This window comes from Puccinia triticina, chromosome 7A (genome assembly GCF_026914185.1).
Source record: "Puccinia triticina chromosome 7A, complete sequence".
Lineage (NCBI taxonomy): Eukaryota > Fungi > Basidiomycota > Pucciniomycetes > Pucciniales > Pucciniaceae > Puccinia > Puccinia triticina.
In genome coordinates, this window is record NC_070564.1 from 7,648,351 (window position 1) to 7,665,988 (window position 17,638).

Consider the following 17,638-nt stretch of genomic DNA (forward strand, 5'->3'; position numbering starts at 1 on the left):
GAAAGCGTGGCCTCTATATCACACTTGGCTCACGGGAGCTTTGTGTTTTAGTTCATAAACCTCTCTGGTGAGACTGGGCTGCCGCCCAGACCCGCTCACCACGAGTGGCTTAGTTAACTTAAGCTCTAGTTGCAGAACAGATAGCCTTACTCCCCCCTGCCAAACACCTGTCATGTACATTGACTTGATTTGGCCCGAGCTCGGCAGCTACACTCTCTGAACCCCTGGGGTTGGTTAAGAACAAGGTCCTTTGTAGGTCCTGGCTGAAACAGCTTCAAATTTCTCTATTTAGGGCCTCACACCAAAACATCCCTTTTAATCTTCCATGTAAAGCTAGAATAATAAACTCCGCATTGAGATGAACGTTCAAGGCTGTGAAATATTGGAAAATTTAAAGTACAATCCTTCAAACCAAACATATATCTTAACTGTTCCAAAACAAATCCGACAAAACAGTAAAGGAAAATTTCTAGAATATCAATCTCCAGAATATGATTTAGTTTTTTGCAATAAAGCTTAGTGGTTTGGTATTCATGACGTGAGAGGAGGAGATTTTGAGACTTTTGAGGATTAGGGTTGGGGGTGAGCGGCAGGAGCACTGATTCTTGAGTAGTTAATTTGGCTGGAAAGATTTGGGCAGGGGAGACTTGGGGTAAGAAGCTGGAGCCATGGAGATGGTTGAATTTGAGGATGAATTGGGGAATAGTTTCCAGTCCTGGTCTTGAATGAAGAAGGATTACGGACGGAGGAACAAATGAATTACTATGACTGGCTGGAATTGTGAGCGTGAGAGGATCTAGTATCAAAATAATTGAGCATGAATTGTGAAGAGTTTCTAATCCTGGTTTTGAAAGAGAGGAGAATAATTTGGAGGACGTACAAATTACTATGGCTGGCTGGAATCGTAAGCGTGAGAGGATCAAATATCCGGATGAGGGGTGTGCAACCTGTTGGTTTTATCAATAATTATTGAGGGCGATGCATGAGATGGCTTTGAGATTTGGGAAAGGAAGAATCTGAATTCTTGGTGGTATTGTTGGATCAGGGAATAGGTGTTAGAGGAGGGATTGGGAAAAATACAAATTGGGTAAAATGGATGATGCATTATAGTATTATTGGCTTTAATTGGATGAAACATTGGGGTGATAAGCAAAAGTGTGAGTAAAGAACAATGAACAGGAACAATGGCCTGAGGAAAACAATAGAAATAAGGGGAACAATAGATTGTGCAGCGGCGGTGTTGAGCGAGAGGTTTTGAAAGGTATAAATAGAGGGTCTTGATGAGAGGAAATGAACCAAGGCTCCGGAGTTTCAGGCTTGCTATGAAAGCCTTCAGGGGGGGGGGGGGGAATGCTGCATTTTTTTTTCAGAAACTGAGAAATCTTGGGTTGGGACTAGGGTTTAAGGGCGGCTGCGCTGCCCTATGACCATTATTGCCACATCATGTAATTATAAAATTGACCAAAAAATAATAGGATCCTCATTGGACCGCTGGGGGCGAATCTTATAGAGGGGTTTGGATAGATGAGAAGAAGGTGTTGGGCACGGAGCTTCTGTTGGAGAATAGAAATACACTATGAAAAAAACTCAAGAAACTGATTTCAGTTGACATGCAGCATGCTACATAGGGTTCTACATGAAAAACTTGTCTTGTTTCTCTTTTCCTCTCATGAAGTCCACCATGAGCTGACTAAGAGAAATTTATCCCTTAAGTCCTCAAATTCTTACATGAAGTCTATCAAAAAGAATGGTATTTCACTATGTAGATGTGAGAAGTTGGGGGAAAGGGAAAGGAGAACCCCAAGGTGAAGGACAGCTTGAGAAGAAGAAGAGAAGAGAGAGTTCAAACTAGAGTATGTACAAGATATGTAGAGCAACTAATACTATGTATAAGCATACCACAAACTCAAACGTTTTTGCATCAATGCCAACAGGTGCTGTGATTTTTTTTTGAAGCAGTAGTCCACCAGCCTCTTCCCAGGAGATTTTTAGTTTGGTCATCTCAGCCCAGACATCATTCCATTTCACAATACTGAGATCTGTTCCAGGTAACCAATTGCTGATGAGTTCCCCAAACTGGTTGATGATGTCCAGTTTGTCTTGGTGGTCAGATCTGTCACACTGGCAGCTCTTGAGGTAGATGAAGATTGTCCAAGTGCCATCAACAATATCCAGGAGAGTACCCTGGATGGTTGACCTGAAGAGGCACGCAATTGCCATTTGGTCCTGGACCAATCATGTCTTGAAGTTAGCTCAAGCTCAGTGAATGTACCCTGATTCTCAAAGACATATTTTAAGGTCTGGTTGATCTTGAAGTTTTCTTTTGCCTTCAAGAGTTTGGTCTTCTTGGGGTTGTGCATAAAGTGGAGGTCCAGCGGCTTTTTGTGGAAGCTGTTCTTCACGCTGTTTGCTCCATTGCTCACAGGATTAGGATTTTGTTTTTGGGAAGTGGCGTTATTGTCCAGGCCTTCAAGTCAGACTGGTTCATTTTCAGGTGAAAATAGTTGGCGGCGCTGATGCAGCGTCCATTGCTGTGGAAGTCAAGGATGATTGTATCAGAGGGTTATTCTGATTGTAGGATAATTGTGTTTGTTCTTCAAAATGTAAAATCTTCTCAAGTCTCTTTTGTTCTTTGATCTATTTCTCTCCTCTCTGTATCTTGAGTGTTATTTAATCACTTTCTCTTGTATCTCTTTTAACTTATCTCCTCAAGCAACCATTTATTTGTTGGTATCCGGGAAAATGGACTCACCAGGGGAGGATTTGATGCACTCTCCAGAGAGTGCCTGACTGTAATTTTATTTTGTTCTGGGTCTGGTTTCAGTCAGATGTGTATTAGGAAATGATTGATAAATTATTCAGAAGTCAACGGGAAGTCTGTCATAATTTACGAGGAAGTATAACAGGACCTCATGCAATGTTGTATAGAACTGTTTCATTCCTTAAGGATAGCTCAATTACAACCTATAATGAAATGATATTTACTGATCAATGCCCAATTATCAATCATTTATGGTGAATTTATGTTGATCAATTTCTCTATGTGCAAGGGGTTTCACACAACATAAATGTGACTAGCTGGGACTTGAATGGCTTTCTGACCAATTTTTACTTGTCATGGAGCTGTGAAAGGCCCCTCTGGTGATCTGTCACCCCAATGTACGCGCATACAAAAAGGTGACATTGTCAAAATGTAAAACAGCTCACATGCATGTGCATGGAGACATTGGAAAACAAAAATCCATAACAACAACTTAAAATCTTGTATGTGTTAAGAATCCAGGTAGTCTAGCTGAAATCTGGTACCACAAACCTCCAAGCTTGACTTAACACATACTTTTACCCTATTTTCATCCTTTTTTGGCTCAATTATAGATGATACCTGCCTCTATTCAGGGAAATATGACAATTCAGGTGGGCCTTTCACATCATTCTAACTCGTTTTTATTTGTTGTTGATCTGAAAGAGGCCCAGCCTGCAATTGGTAACAACATTTTACGCGCGCACATCCCAGTTTATTAAAAACAGAGATTCACCAAAACCAGGTTCATGGTTTTGGCCTGTGTTGTATTCAAAAAATTCTCCAAATCACGCTATTGTGCCTGGAGGAATCCATTTAAAATTAAACCCCTGAACACCAAAGTGCCTTGGATTGACCCCCCAGCCAGTGCGTGAGCAACAGGCAAAAAGGGGCCGGTGAACCCCCCTTTCCATCAGGAAGTACTGACTTCAAGAGGGGCTGATAAGCAAACCATGCCTATGCAAGCGCAGTAGGTCATGATAAGCGGGATTCAAAGTAGACCCGCTGTGGTAGACGGAAAAGTGAAAAATCAAAAGTTTTTTCTCATACATATATTTACTTGTAATACGCCTCAAGATACCATTAAAAGGACCTCAGAAATGGATTTTATGGCCAATTTTACCCCTAGTCACCACTGGAAGCATCACCTGAACCCCACTGGATTGGAACCTACACTTCTTTGGACACTGGACACCCATCACACGTTCAACATACCCAGTCACCAGCCTGTCACAAGCCTCAAGTCAAGGATCACAGCATTATGCTTATACACATCACAGGATACAAACATATATCTCCCCATCAGACTACAGTCATTACATATTATCAAGTACTCTTCTATTTCCATATTATGATGTCATCACACACTGACTCTGCAGCCTCTGACTTCATTTATGCACCCCCTGCATCCACCTGTCAACTCATGCAGTCTAATGTCACTTTACGCAGCCTTCATGCGGCCCTACTGCATTCTTATGACATCATTTATGTACCCTTGACATATTATGACATCATTTGTATCTACTCCCACCAGCTAAAATCCCTCACACTGTTGTCTAGATTAGTTGAAACCCTAACCCACAAGCCCCTCTGGGGCTCCACTTTTGTCTATATAAAGAGCTCTCTCCTCCCCAGTTGTCAGCTCCTCAGCTCAGTACTCACCAGTTATTTACATACCACCCTTCACACTTACCATCACCACCACACATCACTACATCTCATATATTTGCAAATAACTACTGAACTCACTCTCAAAAATCTTGCATACCTGTCATCGAACAACTTCATCTGGAATTAGACCAGACCTATCACTTGATTAAAACCTGCCAAGCATAGCTTGGTGGGTCTTGTTGACTGATAGCATAGAAGGGCAGAGTTTGCACCTCCATCATCCCCTTCTCCATTCAGCAAAAGGGTTTCACAACCACTTTTGATTCTTACACCGCACATGCCACTTGCAAAGCAAGGCAAGCCGGCGTTCAACTCAAATGTTGAATGTCGGCTTGCAGTCTCCCCAAAAAACTGGGTTATGCAAAGTGACCTGCATGCACGCGCGGGTCTACTTTGAAACCCCCTATTACTGGACGATTGACTTGACAAGGGGACAAACACACAGCCTTCAGCTGCTCCTAGGTATACCCCCAAACCTCATCGTCACCCTCCCAACAAAAACCGCTCGGTCAAATGATACATTCTCCGGGACCCTCACTACCTCAATCCAGCTGACTCCTCGCCTCCCCAACAAGCCTCCGCGCCACACCCCTGCCACGCTCCACCATTGCCAGGCCGATCCCCACCCGTTTTGGAATCAGTGCTCTCCCCTTGTCCATGCTCAGGTCGTTTTACCCTCCTCCTCTCGACACAGACCGCTCATGGCGCACAACTGACCTGGTCTAATCCCATATCCACGCCGCAGGCTTGGCCTAACAGACCCTACACATGTCACTGCGCCGACACCCTTCTCACCTTTGCCTCAGCATCAAACTACACAAAAGCATGGTCAGCCTGGCCTGGCCCGTCGTCGTGCGTCTCCCCCTGGTTCAACTCCGTATCATTTTTAACGTCCTGGTTCGCAGGCTTACACTCGTCCACGCAATTGTCACTTTTGCCCCCGGGTTCAACCACACGAAACTTCTGCTCAGCCTGGCCCCGGCCGTTGTTGTGCCCTCATCGTCTTCTTGACCGGTACGCTCAACGCCCCTCTTGCTTCAACAACAATTACGGCGTGTTGTAAACTTTCTTATAAACAGCCCATTCTTTTCCTGAAGTACCCAGATTTGAGCGTGTATTTGACGCGACGAAAGCTGCCATTGACGGCGGACGAGGGGCCAATAGAGCCGCCGCAGTTGATGCTAGATCTGATAGACCCGATTCTCGCTTGGCGGGATCCTTTGAAGCTTGTGCTTGTTGACGGCGACGGCGCGGCCGGCGACCCGGCCAGTCTCGGGGTGGCCGTCCTCGTCGCCGCGGCAGCCACGTCCAACGGTAATCCCCCTTCCTCTTTGCACCATGGAATATTCAGTGGCTGAGATCATCTCAAATCTTTAGATACCATGCGCTCAGAACGGTATCGGAAACTGGCCGAGGGGCAGTTGGAGTTGGTGCTGAATCAGGCGGCTCGGTCCCCTGAAGGGGCCATGACGGGAGTCTTTACTGCTCTCAATGACCAAGCACGTAATCCCTTTGATGGACGGAACAGACCCGGCCATTGAGGAGTGTTGAATCCCCCCAGGTCATTGAGAGGAGAGTAAACACTCCTCTCAATGATCAATGACCGGGTCTGCTCCAGCCACCGAGAGGGCTGCTTCTCCTCACGATGACCGGGTTCGTTCCGGTCATCGAGAGGTTTGTTTACTCTTCTCGATGACCGTGACCGTTCCGGTCATTGAGAGGAGTGCTTAATCCCCTCAATGACCGGTGAGTTGCACTTCACATGCGTGCTGGCCGGTCATCGGGGGATACTCCGCTCCGGGACCAGCCTGTGCCGGCCACAAGACAAATGGACATGGGGTATGTACTTCTGCCCCTCAAACTCTGTTTTTGAGGGGCTGTGTACCTGACCATTTGGCAGGTTGGAAATCCCCGGGGAGCGGGAGCCTGCACTCAGTTTTTTCTTTCTATTCAGGCTGACCTATAATCATGACATTGGTTTTAGTTTCAAGGGAGTTGATGGAAACGCCGGCTTTTATGTGCGGTTTTTCTCTAATGTTGTGTTGTGTTTTGTATTAGACTGCCTCTGAGAATAGCATGACATTTTTGTAATTGATTGCTATCCTGAGGCCCTCAGGAAGTATAACACTATGGTTTAGAAACCTGGGCCCACCACTGACGGCGGCTGGGCGGCGGGGTCTCCCTTTGGGGGCAGTGAGCGAGTGGGGTGCCTGTCCGCGGGGAGCGCTGTGTGAGGGAAAAATAAGCAAAGTGAAAACAATGAAAACCTTCATGAGCATGTGAATAATATGAATTGAACTCCAAGAAATCATCCCAATCACCAAACAGGTCAAATTGAGTTATGATTGAATTGTGGCCAGTGTGTCTTAGTGGTTTCAACTGTGTTCTGATTGAGTTCCAGTTGAGTTCTGCATGACTTATTGATGATTTATGGATGAATCCATGATCAGTTTCAGAAAAGTTGTGGATGAGTTCCAGAATTGTTCATTATTTCTTACACTAATTTCACCAAAAGAATCCAGCACAGTCCCGGAAAAAGGATATGGTATGGCACTCTCTGGAGAGTGCATCAAAATCACCCCTGGTAACTGAAATACCAAATTTGAAACCTAGAGCTGGCTTTTAACCTTTTAGACACCAAAGGGCAAATGCAAATATGACAACAAAAGATGTGTTGCAGGTCAGGTCAGCCACACTCAGTATCAGGTCTTATCTCAGTAAGTTGATTACACATACCTGACGACAAGAGATGCATTGCAGGTCAGTTCAGTCACGTTTGGTATTGGGTCCTATCTCAGTGAGGAGAGAGAGGAGCAGGTACTGGCGAGCTGAGCTAGACTAGATACAAGGGGTAGCCAAGGGTGAAAGCGCTGCGCTGAAAGTAGCGGCCCTGCCCGCTGTGCTACCGCTTTTTGGGTCGGGGAAAAAGCGGGGCCCCATCATTTTCAGCGGTAGCGCAGCGGGGCTGGCGCTGCACTACCGCTTTTTGAGCTGACCGCGCAGCAAAGAAGTTGTACATATACCTTCAATGACCACTCTGTACCGGGCATCCAGGGTGTTGTACATATCCCCTCAATGACCGGTCTGTACTGGTCATCCAGAGGGTTGTATGGTCTTGATGGCCGTTCTGTGCCAGCAATCAAGGGCTTGCAGCATCCAGGGTGTTGTACATATTCCCTTGATGACCGGTCTGTACCGGTCATCCAGAGGGTTGTATGGTCTTGATGGCCGGTCTGAGCAATCAAGGGATCAGAGGGCTGACTGTGAGTTGAAAAAATAAATATATGTATATGTATGTGAGCACGTATCTTCTCTGTTACTCAAGTTCAGTAAGCTCCTAGGTTTGGTTTACTTCAAAAATTTATTTCTCTTTGAAGGAGTTATGTGGCATAACTTAGATTGTTTCTGATGACAGGCAAGAAGAAAGTCTTTGTCACCAGGAAAAAAAAATAGTCACTTGATGACAAGTGACATCATGCCAGCTCCAGCGGGCTACCCACCATCTACCCACCATCTACCCATCATCTACCCACCATCTATTCACCATCTAACCACTTTCAGAATTTCCACAGGAGATCCTCAGTTTTCACTGGGCACCACTGATCCCCATTTCTGGTCAGCTGATACTCAGCTTTAGATCCAAGCTTATGCTCAGCTTTGTTGCCCAGCTCATGCTCAGCTTTGTTGCCCAGATCAGAACCAGTCCTGGCCCAGCTGCGTTTCAGCTTTATTCCACTCATGGCTCATCTTAGACTCATACTAGGACTATCATAGGCCCAGCCAATGCTCAGCTTTGGACCAGTATTGGCTCAGCTGATTTTCAGCTTTGAATAAATCTTGGCCCAGCCAATGCTCAGATTCTGAGTCTGACCACTCCTGTAACAGCTTATGCTCATCTGTGGACCAGCCTTGGCTCAGCTGATGCTCAGCTGTGGACCAACCTTGGCTAAGAAAATGCTCAGCTGTGAACCAGCCTTGTCTCAGCTGATGCTCAGCTGTGGACCAGCCTTGGCTCAGCTGATGCTCAGCTGTGGACCAGCCTTGTCTCAGCTGATGCTCAGCTGTGGACCAGCCTTGGCTCAGCTGATGCTCAGCTGTGGAACAGCCTTGGCTCAGGTGATATTAATCTTTTGAATAGTCTCAAAACATCTGATACTCAGCTTTAGAACAGCCTTGGCTCAGCCAATGCTCAGCTTTGTACCAGCATTGGCTCAGCTGATGCTCAGCTTTTGAAAAGTTTTGGCCCAGCTGGTGTTAATCTTTGGAACAGTATTGTCCCAGCTGATCCTAAGCTCTGCACAAGCCTTTTCCAAGATGATGCTCAGCTTTGGACCATTGTTGGCTAAGCTGATGCTCAGATTTGGAATATTCTTGGTCCAGCTGACACTTGGATTTGTATCAGGCTTGGAATATCCAATGCTCAGCTGTGGCCCAGGCTCAGCCAATGCTCAGCTTTGACCCAGGCTCAGTCAATGCCTACTGCTCAGGTTATGATGAGCATCAGCTAATCCTGGGAAAAAATCAGGATCAGCTGACTGTGCCACATTGAGTGCTCTGGTGCAGTCCTGCAAGCTCTACAAGTGCTGGTGGAGCAGACTTGGAGCAGCGCTGGAGTAGCTCTGGAGCAGAAACCAAAGCTGCATCATGTCACTTGCCATCAAGTGACTATTTTTTTTTCCTGGTGTGTGCCAAGCAAATTTTTAAAGCATAATTCTTTGAGTGCAAGAAACTGTGATGGTTTGAAAAAGAAAACCAGCCAAGCTGAGATTCCAGGCTCTGCAGAAGGGGGTGATAGTGTGCAAGTCCCTCCTGCCAAGAGCTATTGAGGCTTGCTTCACAGGACCAGACACCCACAGCAGCAAGGGACTTGGGTTAAGTTTGCATGGACCCCAATTTGAGTCACCATGGCAATGTGGCGCCCCACCGTGGCCTTCTGGGCTGCCCCAAGGCTTTACCAAGATCCTTGAGTGACCCGGCGTTATGGATCTTTGAACGGGACTGTGCCGGTGACAGCACTGTGAGGGGAAATGTGGTTTGTGCCCTCAAAGGTGGTCCAAAGGAAACGCCGGAGTGATCCAAATAGGTAGCTTGTGTGGGAAGTGGTTTTGAGTTTGACAAGGTTGGATTCTCGTTGGCGTTGTGGTTTGGTTGTATGAAAAGTGGAAAAGGTTCAGAGATTGTGGCTTGGTGCGCAGGTATTGAAAAGAATCATATGGATCAAATTTCTTGATAGCCCGTCGTGGATCAGACTGAATGCTACGGCCTCCTATCATCCAAGCCCGCACTGGACTTGGAATCCTGGAGACCTGTCACAGACAAATCATCATTTCCCTACATAAATACACATAACAGAGAAAAGGAAAGAAAATGAAGAAAAGAAAATCAACAAAGACCACCAAGGGAAAGGACAAACAAAGAGGCATAGTGAGAAAATAACCAACAACTAAAAAAGAAACAGCAAACTACTGAAGATGAAATGAAGACTCAAGACAAGAAGATAAGGAAGGGCAAGGCGGACTGAAAAAACCCACATGTAGCATGTGTCAGGACCAAACAAGCTGAAGAGGTGAGGTGAGGAGAAAAGATAAGGAAATCAAGAAGGGAAGAAAAAGGAAAAAAAGGAAATGGGGAAGGAGGGGAAAAACTGAGCCTTGGTGATCTGGATCCTTGAGGTGAATCTTGATGTTCTTGATGGTATTGCTTGATCCTGATACATGCACCGGTGTGGCCACCACAGCGTCCAAGGGGCCGGCCAGCAAGTGGCCCCCAGGCGCCCCAGCCGGGCTGCCATTGTGACCACCACGTAGTGATGGCGGCAAGGCCTTGTAAATTTGGATGTTCCCCTTGGCTGCATTTATGCCTTCCTTGGGACTAACATCTCATGCTTTCAACAACCATCTCAAAAGGCTCAATCCCAGCTGAGAGCCCGGGAAAACAAATAGGGAATTTTTTTCTTTTTTGGACTTGAAATATTTATTCTGCATGAAGGTAGTCATTGATCACTGCAGGCAAGCAGGTGACGTTTCTGAATGCAGTGTCACCTGCGCAGTTACTGTGGCTACAAAAACTAGGTGACATTGCGCAGGGGAGCAACAGGCTTCTGCCTGTAGTGTGATTGTATATTTACCCCAACACAGAAAGCCCTTTATCAATGCAGCTGTCAAAGAGCTCAACAGGTGTTGAGTCTAAGGTGTGGGTTCAAACCCCACTCACCAGGGGAGACTTTGACGCACTCTCCAGAGAGTGCCAGAGTCTAATTTTATGTTGTTCTGGGTTGGATGTGAGTCAGATGTGGATTAGGAAATGTTTGATAAATTCTTCCAAAGTCAATGGGGAGTGTGTCAGAAGTGATGCAGAATTGTCACAGGACCTTGTGCAATGTTGTATAGAACCATTTTATTTTCTAAGGATAACTTAGGCCCCGTTTTGCTGCCGCGTTATACGTCATAAATGGTCAAATTTATGACGCGCGAACCCCGGGGGTTTCAAAGTTTTGGTGGCAACGGGGGGCGAACTTTGGGTTACGGCATCATAAATTACACGATCTATGACGTATAACGCGGCAGCCAAACGGGGCCTTACTTACAACCTGTAATGAAATGATAGTTATTCAATGCCCAATTATTAATCATTTATGGCAAATTTCTGTTGATAAATTGTTCTATGTGCAAGGGGCTTCACACAATGTAAATGTGACTCACAGTGTGAGACTCCAAAAGCAGTTTGCACCTCTTATGGCTGAATTTAGAGAAGTATGTGTGGGGAAACCTCTGCCTCTCTGAAAGACAAAGAATGACAACACCCCCAGCTAGACTGGAAGCAAGAAGACAGTGGTCTAGTGTAGTTGAATACTTCTCTCACAGGTGGCTCACAATGGACTGTGTATTGTAAAATATAAAGCTAGTAATTTATTATGTGGCAGAGAGTGTGAGGGTGGCAATTTATTTGAATCTCCTGGGGGGAAGAATCTCCTCCATTGGATGTGACTTCATTTCCTGTGCTTTCAAATGGGGGACAAAGGAAGAGAGAGCCCCTCCTTATATAGGAAAATGTGAGGCATTTGTGCTGGTGTTGATCTATGTCCATGAGGGGTTTTGGCTGGTGTGTATTTCAAAAATGAGATATTTTTGCTGGTCTGCTGTGCAGAATACAGCTACGTACAGTGTGGCAGTGTAGACATGAGCAAATTTAGCTGGTGATCTAGTTACAAGTGTGGCTTATACAGCCCTCTGGTTGCTATGGAGTGTTCTCAAGTGACCTGCACAGCTTTCTGTATTGCTGTGTAGTCTGCTTGAGTGACTTGTACAGACCCATGGTTACTATTCTGCTTTATTAATGTGGCTTGTGGTTGCCAGTTTACTGTAATAAGTGGCTTGTGGTTGCTACACAGCCACATCTGAGGCTGGCTGGTTGCTACGTAGCCGCATATATACACACAGATATATGTAAAAGGATAGTATGTAAGCTGTATAAATGCAGTTGTGTACAACTGTGTATGTAAACTGCAGGGTGTGTGTGTATCAAAAGAGGGTGTAATGTAACACCACATATGTAATCTAGAAATTTTTGAATTTTTCCATCCAGAACAAAAGTGTCTACCACAGCGGGGGCTTTAATGGCTTTCTGACCAGTTTGTACTTGTAATGGAGCTGTGAAAGGCCCCTCCAGTGATCTGTCACTCTAATGTATGAGAAGATGATATTGGAAAAGGGGAAAGCAGCTCACATGCATGTGCATGGAGACATTGGAAAACAAACAAACAAACACAAAAACAACTCACAAGCTTATATGTGTTAAGAAGCCAGGATGTCTGGCTGAAATCTGGGACCACACATCTCCAAGCTTGACTTGACTCATATTTTCACCCTACTTTCATCCTTTTTTGGCCACCATTCTTGTTTAAGGAACTTCCTTTCTTTTCCTTTCTTCTATGTTCTTCCTCATACTTTCCTTGTTGCCTAACATCAGAGAGTGGAGGACTTCCCGTCGCAATCTGGGAGCAATCTGAGAGCCTCCCAGAGTCTCAAAGCCTAAGGCTTTGTTTGGAGCCAATATAAATATAGGTGATATAATCATTGGTTAATTCAATGAAAACTACAAAATTCAACATAAAGCTCCCAAATATTTTTTCTAGGCAGCCTACAATACTGGTCTCTTCAATTATGAAGTCAGATTCAACTGATTCAGCCATATTCAGTACTGTAGTACCATTATATTGCTTTTGACCAAAACAAAGCAATATAATGGTATTATGGTGCTGAAGATGGCTGAATCAGTTAAATCTGATTTAAAGTTGATGAGACCAGTACTGTAGGTTTCCTACAAAAAAAAATGGATTCTTTATGTTGAGTTTTGTATTTTTTATTGAATTTACAAGTGGTTATATCACCTATATTTATATTGGCTCCAAACGGGGCCTAAATTTCCCTGCGAAATTTGGCTCAGATCTGGGTCTGGAAGGGGTTCCCAGATTGACGGGAAGTCCTCCAGTATGTATGTATTAACATGTTTTAATAAGAGAAATTAAATGCTCTATATATATATGTATGGTACAAATGACTAGCTCGTCCATTCCTTTAGTCCGCTCGACCGTTCGTGACTTGAGTTGGCCGGGGACATCACAGTCGGCCCATGGAAAGAACACGATCCATCAACTTGTAGTGATGATGGACCGGCTTGATAACGTTTGCTCAATAAAATCGTCTGATCTTTGACAATCAAAAGGCTGTCCTGTCTAGCCTGACTGTTTTTTTTTTTTTGGCATGCTGGTTAAATTCTCATTGATCTTTTATCCCAGTCAAGTGGGATTAGGCCTTGATGTCGATAAGCGTCCGCTTGCTCAAATTGACCAGACCTTGATTGTATTATCTTTTGAACCGGTGACCATATATCGATCAAAGTAGCGAAGGCGCTCGACGGTATCCGTATGGCCATTGAGACTGAGACTCGATCGTTGCAAAGTCGTCCGATTATAGACCTGTTTGAATATAAGAAAATGAGACAGTCAGACCAGTAGACGCTTCAGCTGAGTTGAAGAGGCAGCTTCGACTTACATTGATTGTCGCATCACCAGCTGCACACATAATTTTTCGGCTATCAAACTGCAGAGCAGTGATCGGATGGCTATACTTAATCGTCTCGCTCACTACCCCCGTTCGAAGATCCCAAATCTACAGGACAAAACAATTAGCTTGGGCTTTTTTTTTTTTGGAGGGGGGGGGGGGGGGGGGGGGGGAATCCATCGCGTTCGTACCTTGATGGACTTGTCTGTGCTCCCGCTGACCAGATGGATTTCGTCGAATTGTAAGCAAGTAATCGGACCAGTGTGACCAACCAATGTGCGGTGGGCTTGGCCAGTTCGCACTGCAATATCGGAACAACTGAACTTCAGAACCCGAAGAGATGACAACGTGAAAAATTCAACGTACTGTCCCACATCCGTACACATCCATCACCACTGCCACTAGCCAAGGCATATCCCCAGAACTGAATTCCACCAATGTAGTCCTCATGCGTAAGCGACAGTTCATCGAGCTGATTCATGGTATCTAGCAGTCGAGGCTCTTCGACCGATTCGCCGTCGGGCCGATAGTTACTCAATAGAGTTGGTCGACGCGATCTATCACTCCAACTACTGGCAGAGGGTGAATAGTTGCTAGGACCAAACTCGAAATCACTGATGGTCGAGCTAGGATTTCTAAACTGACGCCTGGCAGATAGCTTGGTCGTGGGAAGGGGTGGGTTTTGCATAGCCCAGAGGATATCCATCGTCATCACCGCTTGGCCAGTATTAAGATCCCATTGTCTGATGGTTTTATCGGATGAGCCGGTGACCTAAAATCACAGAAGAAGACCATCCTTAAGAACAATTCAGTTGGAATCACATGGTATATGGCAGTCTGAACACCGCGTGCAAGGAAAAATAGTAAAGAAGAAACATGAGACTGACGAGACATGCATCATCAAAATACAGAGCAGTGACCGAGCGACTGTGACCCTCTAATTTCGTCACGCATGGGTCAAGTTTTGAGGCATCTTGGTTGGGAAGATGACTGTTATCAGTCGGACTGACACCAGCTGTCTCATTTGATACGATCTGTTCACCCTCAGTCAAGCTTCCTTCCAGATTGTAATCCATGTCGAGTGCTCGATCAAGGTTCCACACCCGGATCTGTCCGTCAGCACCCCCGGTGATGCATGTCATATCCTCGACCTGTAAGCACTTGACCATCCCATTATGGCCCTTCAAAGTTCGAATTGATTCTCCAGTGGCAAGATCCCAAAGTTGGAGTGATTCGTCGAGGGATGAGCTAACGAGATGACCGTATGGAGTGGAGAAGTCGAGTGCGAGGATGGCTTGAGTGTGACCTCTGAGGGTCATAAATGAGACATTCTTGGGCAGCTCGTCGTGTTCGGAGGGTAAGAAGGCCGGGCCGCGGCGTCTTCGGGAGTTAGTTGATGAGATCCTTGGTTCTCGGCCTGTAGGTTGGGCCAGTTCGTGGTTGAGCAGCGGCAAGCTTTCCTGTATTTCGACCAGTCGATCGCTAACACCCTCGTATTCGTCGATCAGTTCTAGTTCCTCTTCTTTTAAGGCCAGCATGGATCTCTCAAAATCTTCTTTGAGTTGATTTAGCTTGAGTATCTTGAGGTCGATCTCGTTCAAGTCCTTGGAGATCAGTTCTTTACGAATCTGCAAGTTTTCGCGATCTTGGACGATCTCGGCCAGTTCCAACTTCAGTTCTGGTATCATCTCTTTGATCCCCTGTAGATTCTGAGCATCTGGTTTGGATAATGGTTGCGTTTTAGAGAGGCCGATCATGGCATGGTCCGTCTTTCGCCGTCGCGTCGGTCTCTTGGTCGGGTTTGGATTACGATCGGCATAGCCGGTTGAAGATTTTCTGCGATGACTGGCAGTATTTTCGTGTTGGATCAGTCCTCTCTCGGCATCCAGTTTGTCCTTGAGACGAAGTGAGATTGGGTGTGGGTGATCGGCTCGATCGAGTCCGAGTAGTTTGTGGCCGATTTCGGCTCTTCTCCGACGTCTGTTGAGTTTTGATTCGACAGATGAGGGGAGGGTTGCCTGGAATCCATCGATGAGGGATATATCTGATGATGGAGCGGGCGATGATGGTGATGATGAGGATGGATGCGCGTGAGGAGGGGGAAGGTCGAGTGCGAGGAGCTGGTTGATTTGATTGGGATCGGTGATCAGCAGGTCGCTAAGCTGGAGGCCCGAGCGGCCGCCGAGTGATGGAGGCAGGAGTAGACGGAGTACCTTGACGAGATCGATTGGCGGTGGCGGCTTGATGCTGGATGATGATGGTTGGTTGAGCAGCGAGGAAGTGAAGGGATGGTTTGAGCTTAGGATCCGATGGGACATCAGCTGGGGTGCGAGTGAGGTGAGCAACTGACGAGGTGCTGAGACGATCGAGCCGGGTGAGTATCGGCTGTGTTGGTGGTGGCGGTGGTGGGTTGAGGAGGAAGACATGGTGGTCGAGAGCAGGAGTTTTGCTGGGAATGAAGCGGACTGGAGATAAGAATAAAAATAAAAATAAAAATAAAAATAAAAATAAAAATAAAAATAAAAATAAAAATAAAACAAAACAAAACTACGATAAAACGGGATTAAAACTGTTCAAAAATACACGGGGTATCCAAAACAAACCAAGATGGCAACCATCAGCCAAGTTCTTCAGGCCGGCGGACATCAGGATCAAGTTGCGATCGACTCAAACCAGCCAAGCAGGATAATCAAGAAGACCAAGAAGAGCGAGTTGGAGTTCTATCGGTCGCTGGCCAACCAACTCGAACGCCCACCTTCCCAGCAGAACGCATGGTCCGACTGGAGACCCCAGTTCTTCGGCTCATCAAATCATCAAACAGTTCAGTATTCAACATCATCATCTGCAGCAATTCACATCCAGTGCTGAAAATCCATTATCTGGACGAACATCTTTGATCAGGACGAACAGGTATCCATCGTCCTCGAAAACTTAACATACAAATGGTCGACTGCGAAGACCGAGCAGGGTGAAGAGCAGGATCAATTATTCAATCATCCAAACGTGATCGATATCAAATTAGGACAGAGACTATACGATGATCAGGCTACCCCAGAAAAACAGGAACGGATGCACAGGGCCGCACTCGAGACCACCTCGGCCAAACTGGGGATCCGGTTGACGGGCGCTCAGGTAATCAACCAGAAAGAACCGATAGGCTGCAATTTACTGATTTCAACTCTTCTCCCTCCTCGTTTTGACCAAAAAACAAACAAACAAAAGATCTGGAATAACCTCAAAGGTGAATATTCAAGTATCCCAAAATCATTTGGCAAGTCGATCAAACCAGACGGATCAGATCTTCAAATCAACTTCAACAGTCTCTTTCCGGTCTCAGATTCAAAGCCAGCACACGAGCTCGAGCTCGATCGATTAACATATTCAGCCGAAGGTCTACCATCTGAGATACTCAAACAAGTCATCGATCGATCCATTATACCAAAGATCCAAAAGATTCTCGACTATCTCTCATCCTTCAACTGGCGTATCTATGGTGCTAGCATATTGATCGTCTTCGAAGCTGATCTCAGCACTCTCAACACTCTTCTCTCCTCACCTGATCACAACCGAATCATCCAGGACATTGCTTCGGTCAAAGTCATCGATTTTGCACATGTCCAACTGGCCGATAGTCCGGATCCAGGCCTATTAAAAGGCTTCCAATCCACACTTGACCTCTTCCACCAACTTTCTGCAGAACTTGCTTTGATTTGACTCGCACCGCCACCCCGTGATCTTACTGAGCAGAGAGATTATATTACTATTTGGATGACTGGAGCTGCTCCACCTCTACACCATTATATCCGTGGGATGGGTTTACACGATCTGTATGTTTCTTTCAATCTTACTCCTTTCCAGCGGAATTATCTGTCCAGAATATGTTCCGGATGTTTTGCCAAATATACAAGAAGTATAGACCTACAACAAGCTGAACCTTACATCCGTTCAACACAAAAAATACACATGTAATTCAAACATCAAGTTGGGCTTTTGTTGTGGAGGGTTATCAAACCTCAGCACTGCAAAAGGGGTTGCATCGGTTGCAACCCCCCGCGGTGAGGTTGACCGGGGGTAACCAATATACAGTCATATCAAAAAAGCTTGG

General features: G+C 45.8%; 3 protein-coding genes across 3 annotated transcripts; 2 read left to right on the forward strand and 1 right to left on the reverse strand.

Moving 5' to 3' along the window:
* Nucleotides 1-5,296: 5,296 nt before the first annotated feature.
* Nucleotides 5,297-5,829, forward strand: PtA15_7A826 (uncharacterized protein; the record flags this gene model as incomplete). Its single annotated transcript, XM_053171472.1, has 2 exons — nucleotides 5,297-5,299; nucleotides 5,377-5,829. The coding sequence occupies 2 exons, from the start codon at nucleotides 5,297-5,299 to the stop codon at nucleotides 5,827-5,829; spliced, it is 456 nt and encodes a 151-aa protein (XP_053022650.1).
* Nucleotides 5,830-13,310: 7,481 nt separating this feature from the next.
* Nucleotides 13,311-15,959, reverse strand: PtA15_7A827 (uncharacterized protein; the record flags this gene model as incomplete). The annotated part of the gene is made up of 5 exons (XM_053171473.1): nucleotides 13,311-13,448; nucleotides 13,525-13,641; nucleotides 13,725-13,834; nucleotides 13,900-14,305; nucleotides 14,421-15,959. 5 exons carry the CDS (start codon nucleotides 15,957-15,959, stop codon nucleotides 13,311-13,313), a joined length of 2,310 nt encoding a protein of 769 aa, XP_053022651.1.
* Nucleotides 15,960-16,140: 181 nt separating this feature from the next.
* On the forward strand, nucleotides 16,141-17,247 carry PtA15_7A828 (uncharacterized protein; the record flags this gene model as incomplete). The annotated part of the gene is made up of 2 exons (XM_053171474.1): nucleotides 16,141-16,353; nucleotides 16,435-17,247. The coding sequence occupies 2 exons, from the start codon at nucleotides 16,141-16,143 to the stop codon at nucleotides 17,245-17,247; spliced, it is 1,026 nt and encodes a 341-aa protein (XP_053022652.1).
* Nucleotides 17,248-17,638: the final 391 nt, after the last annotated feature.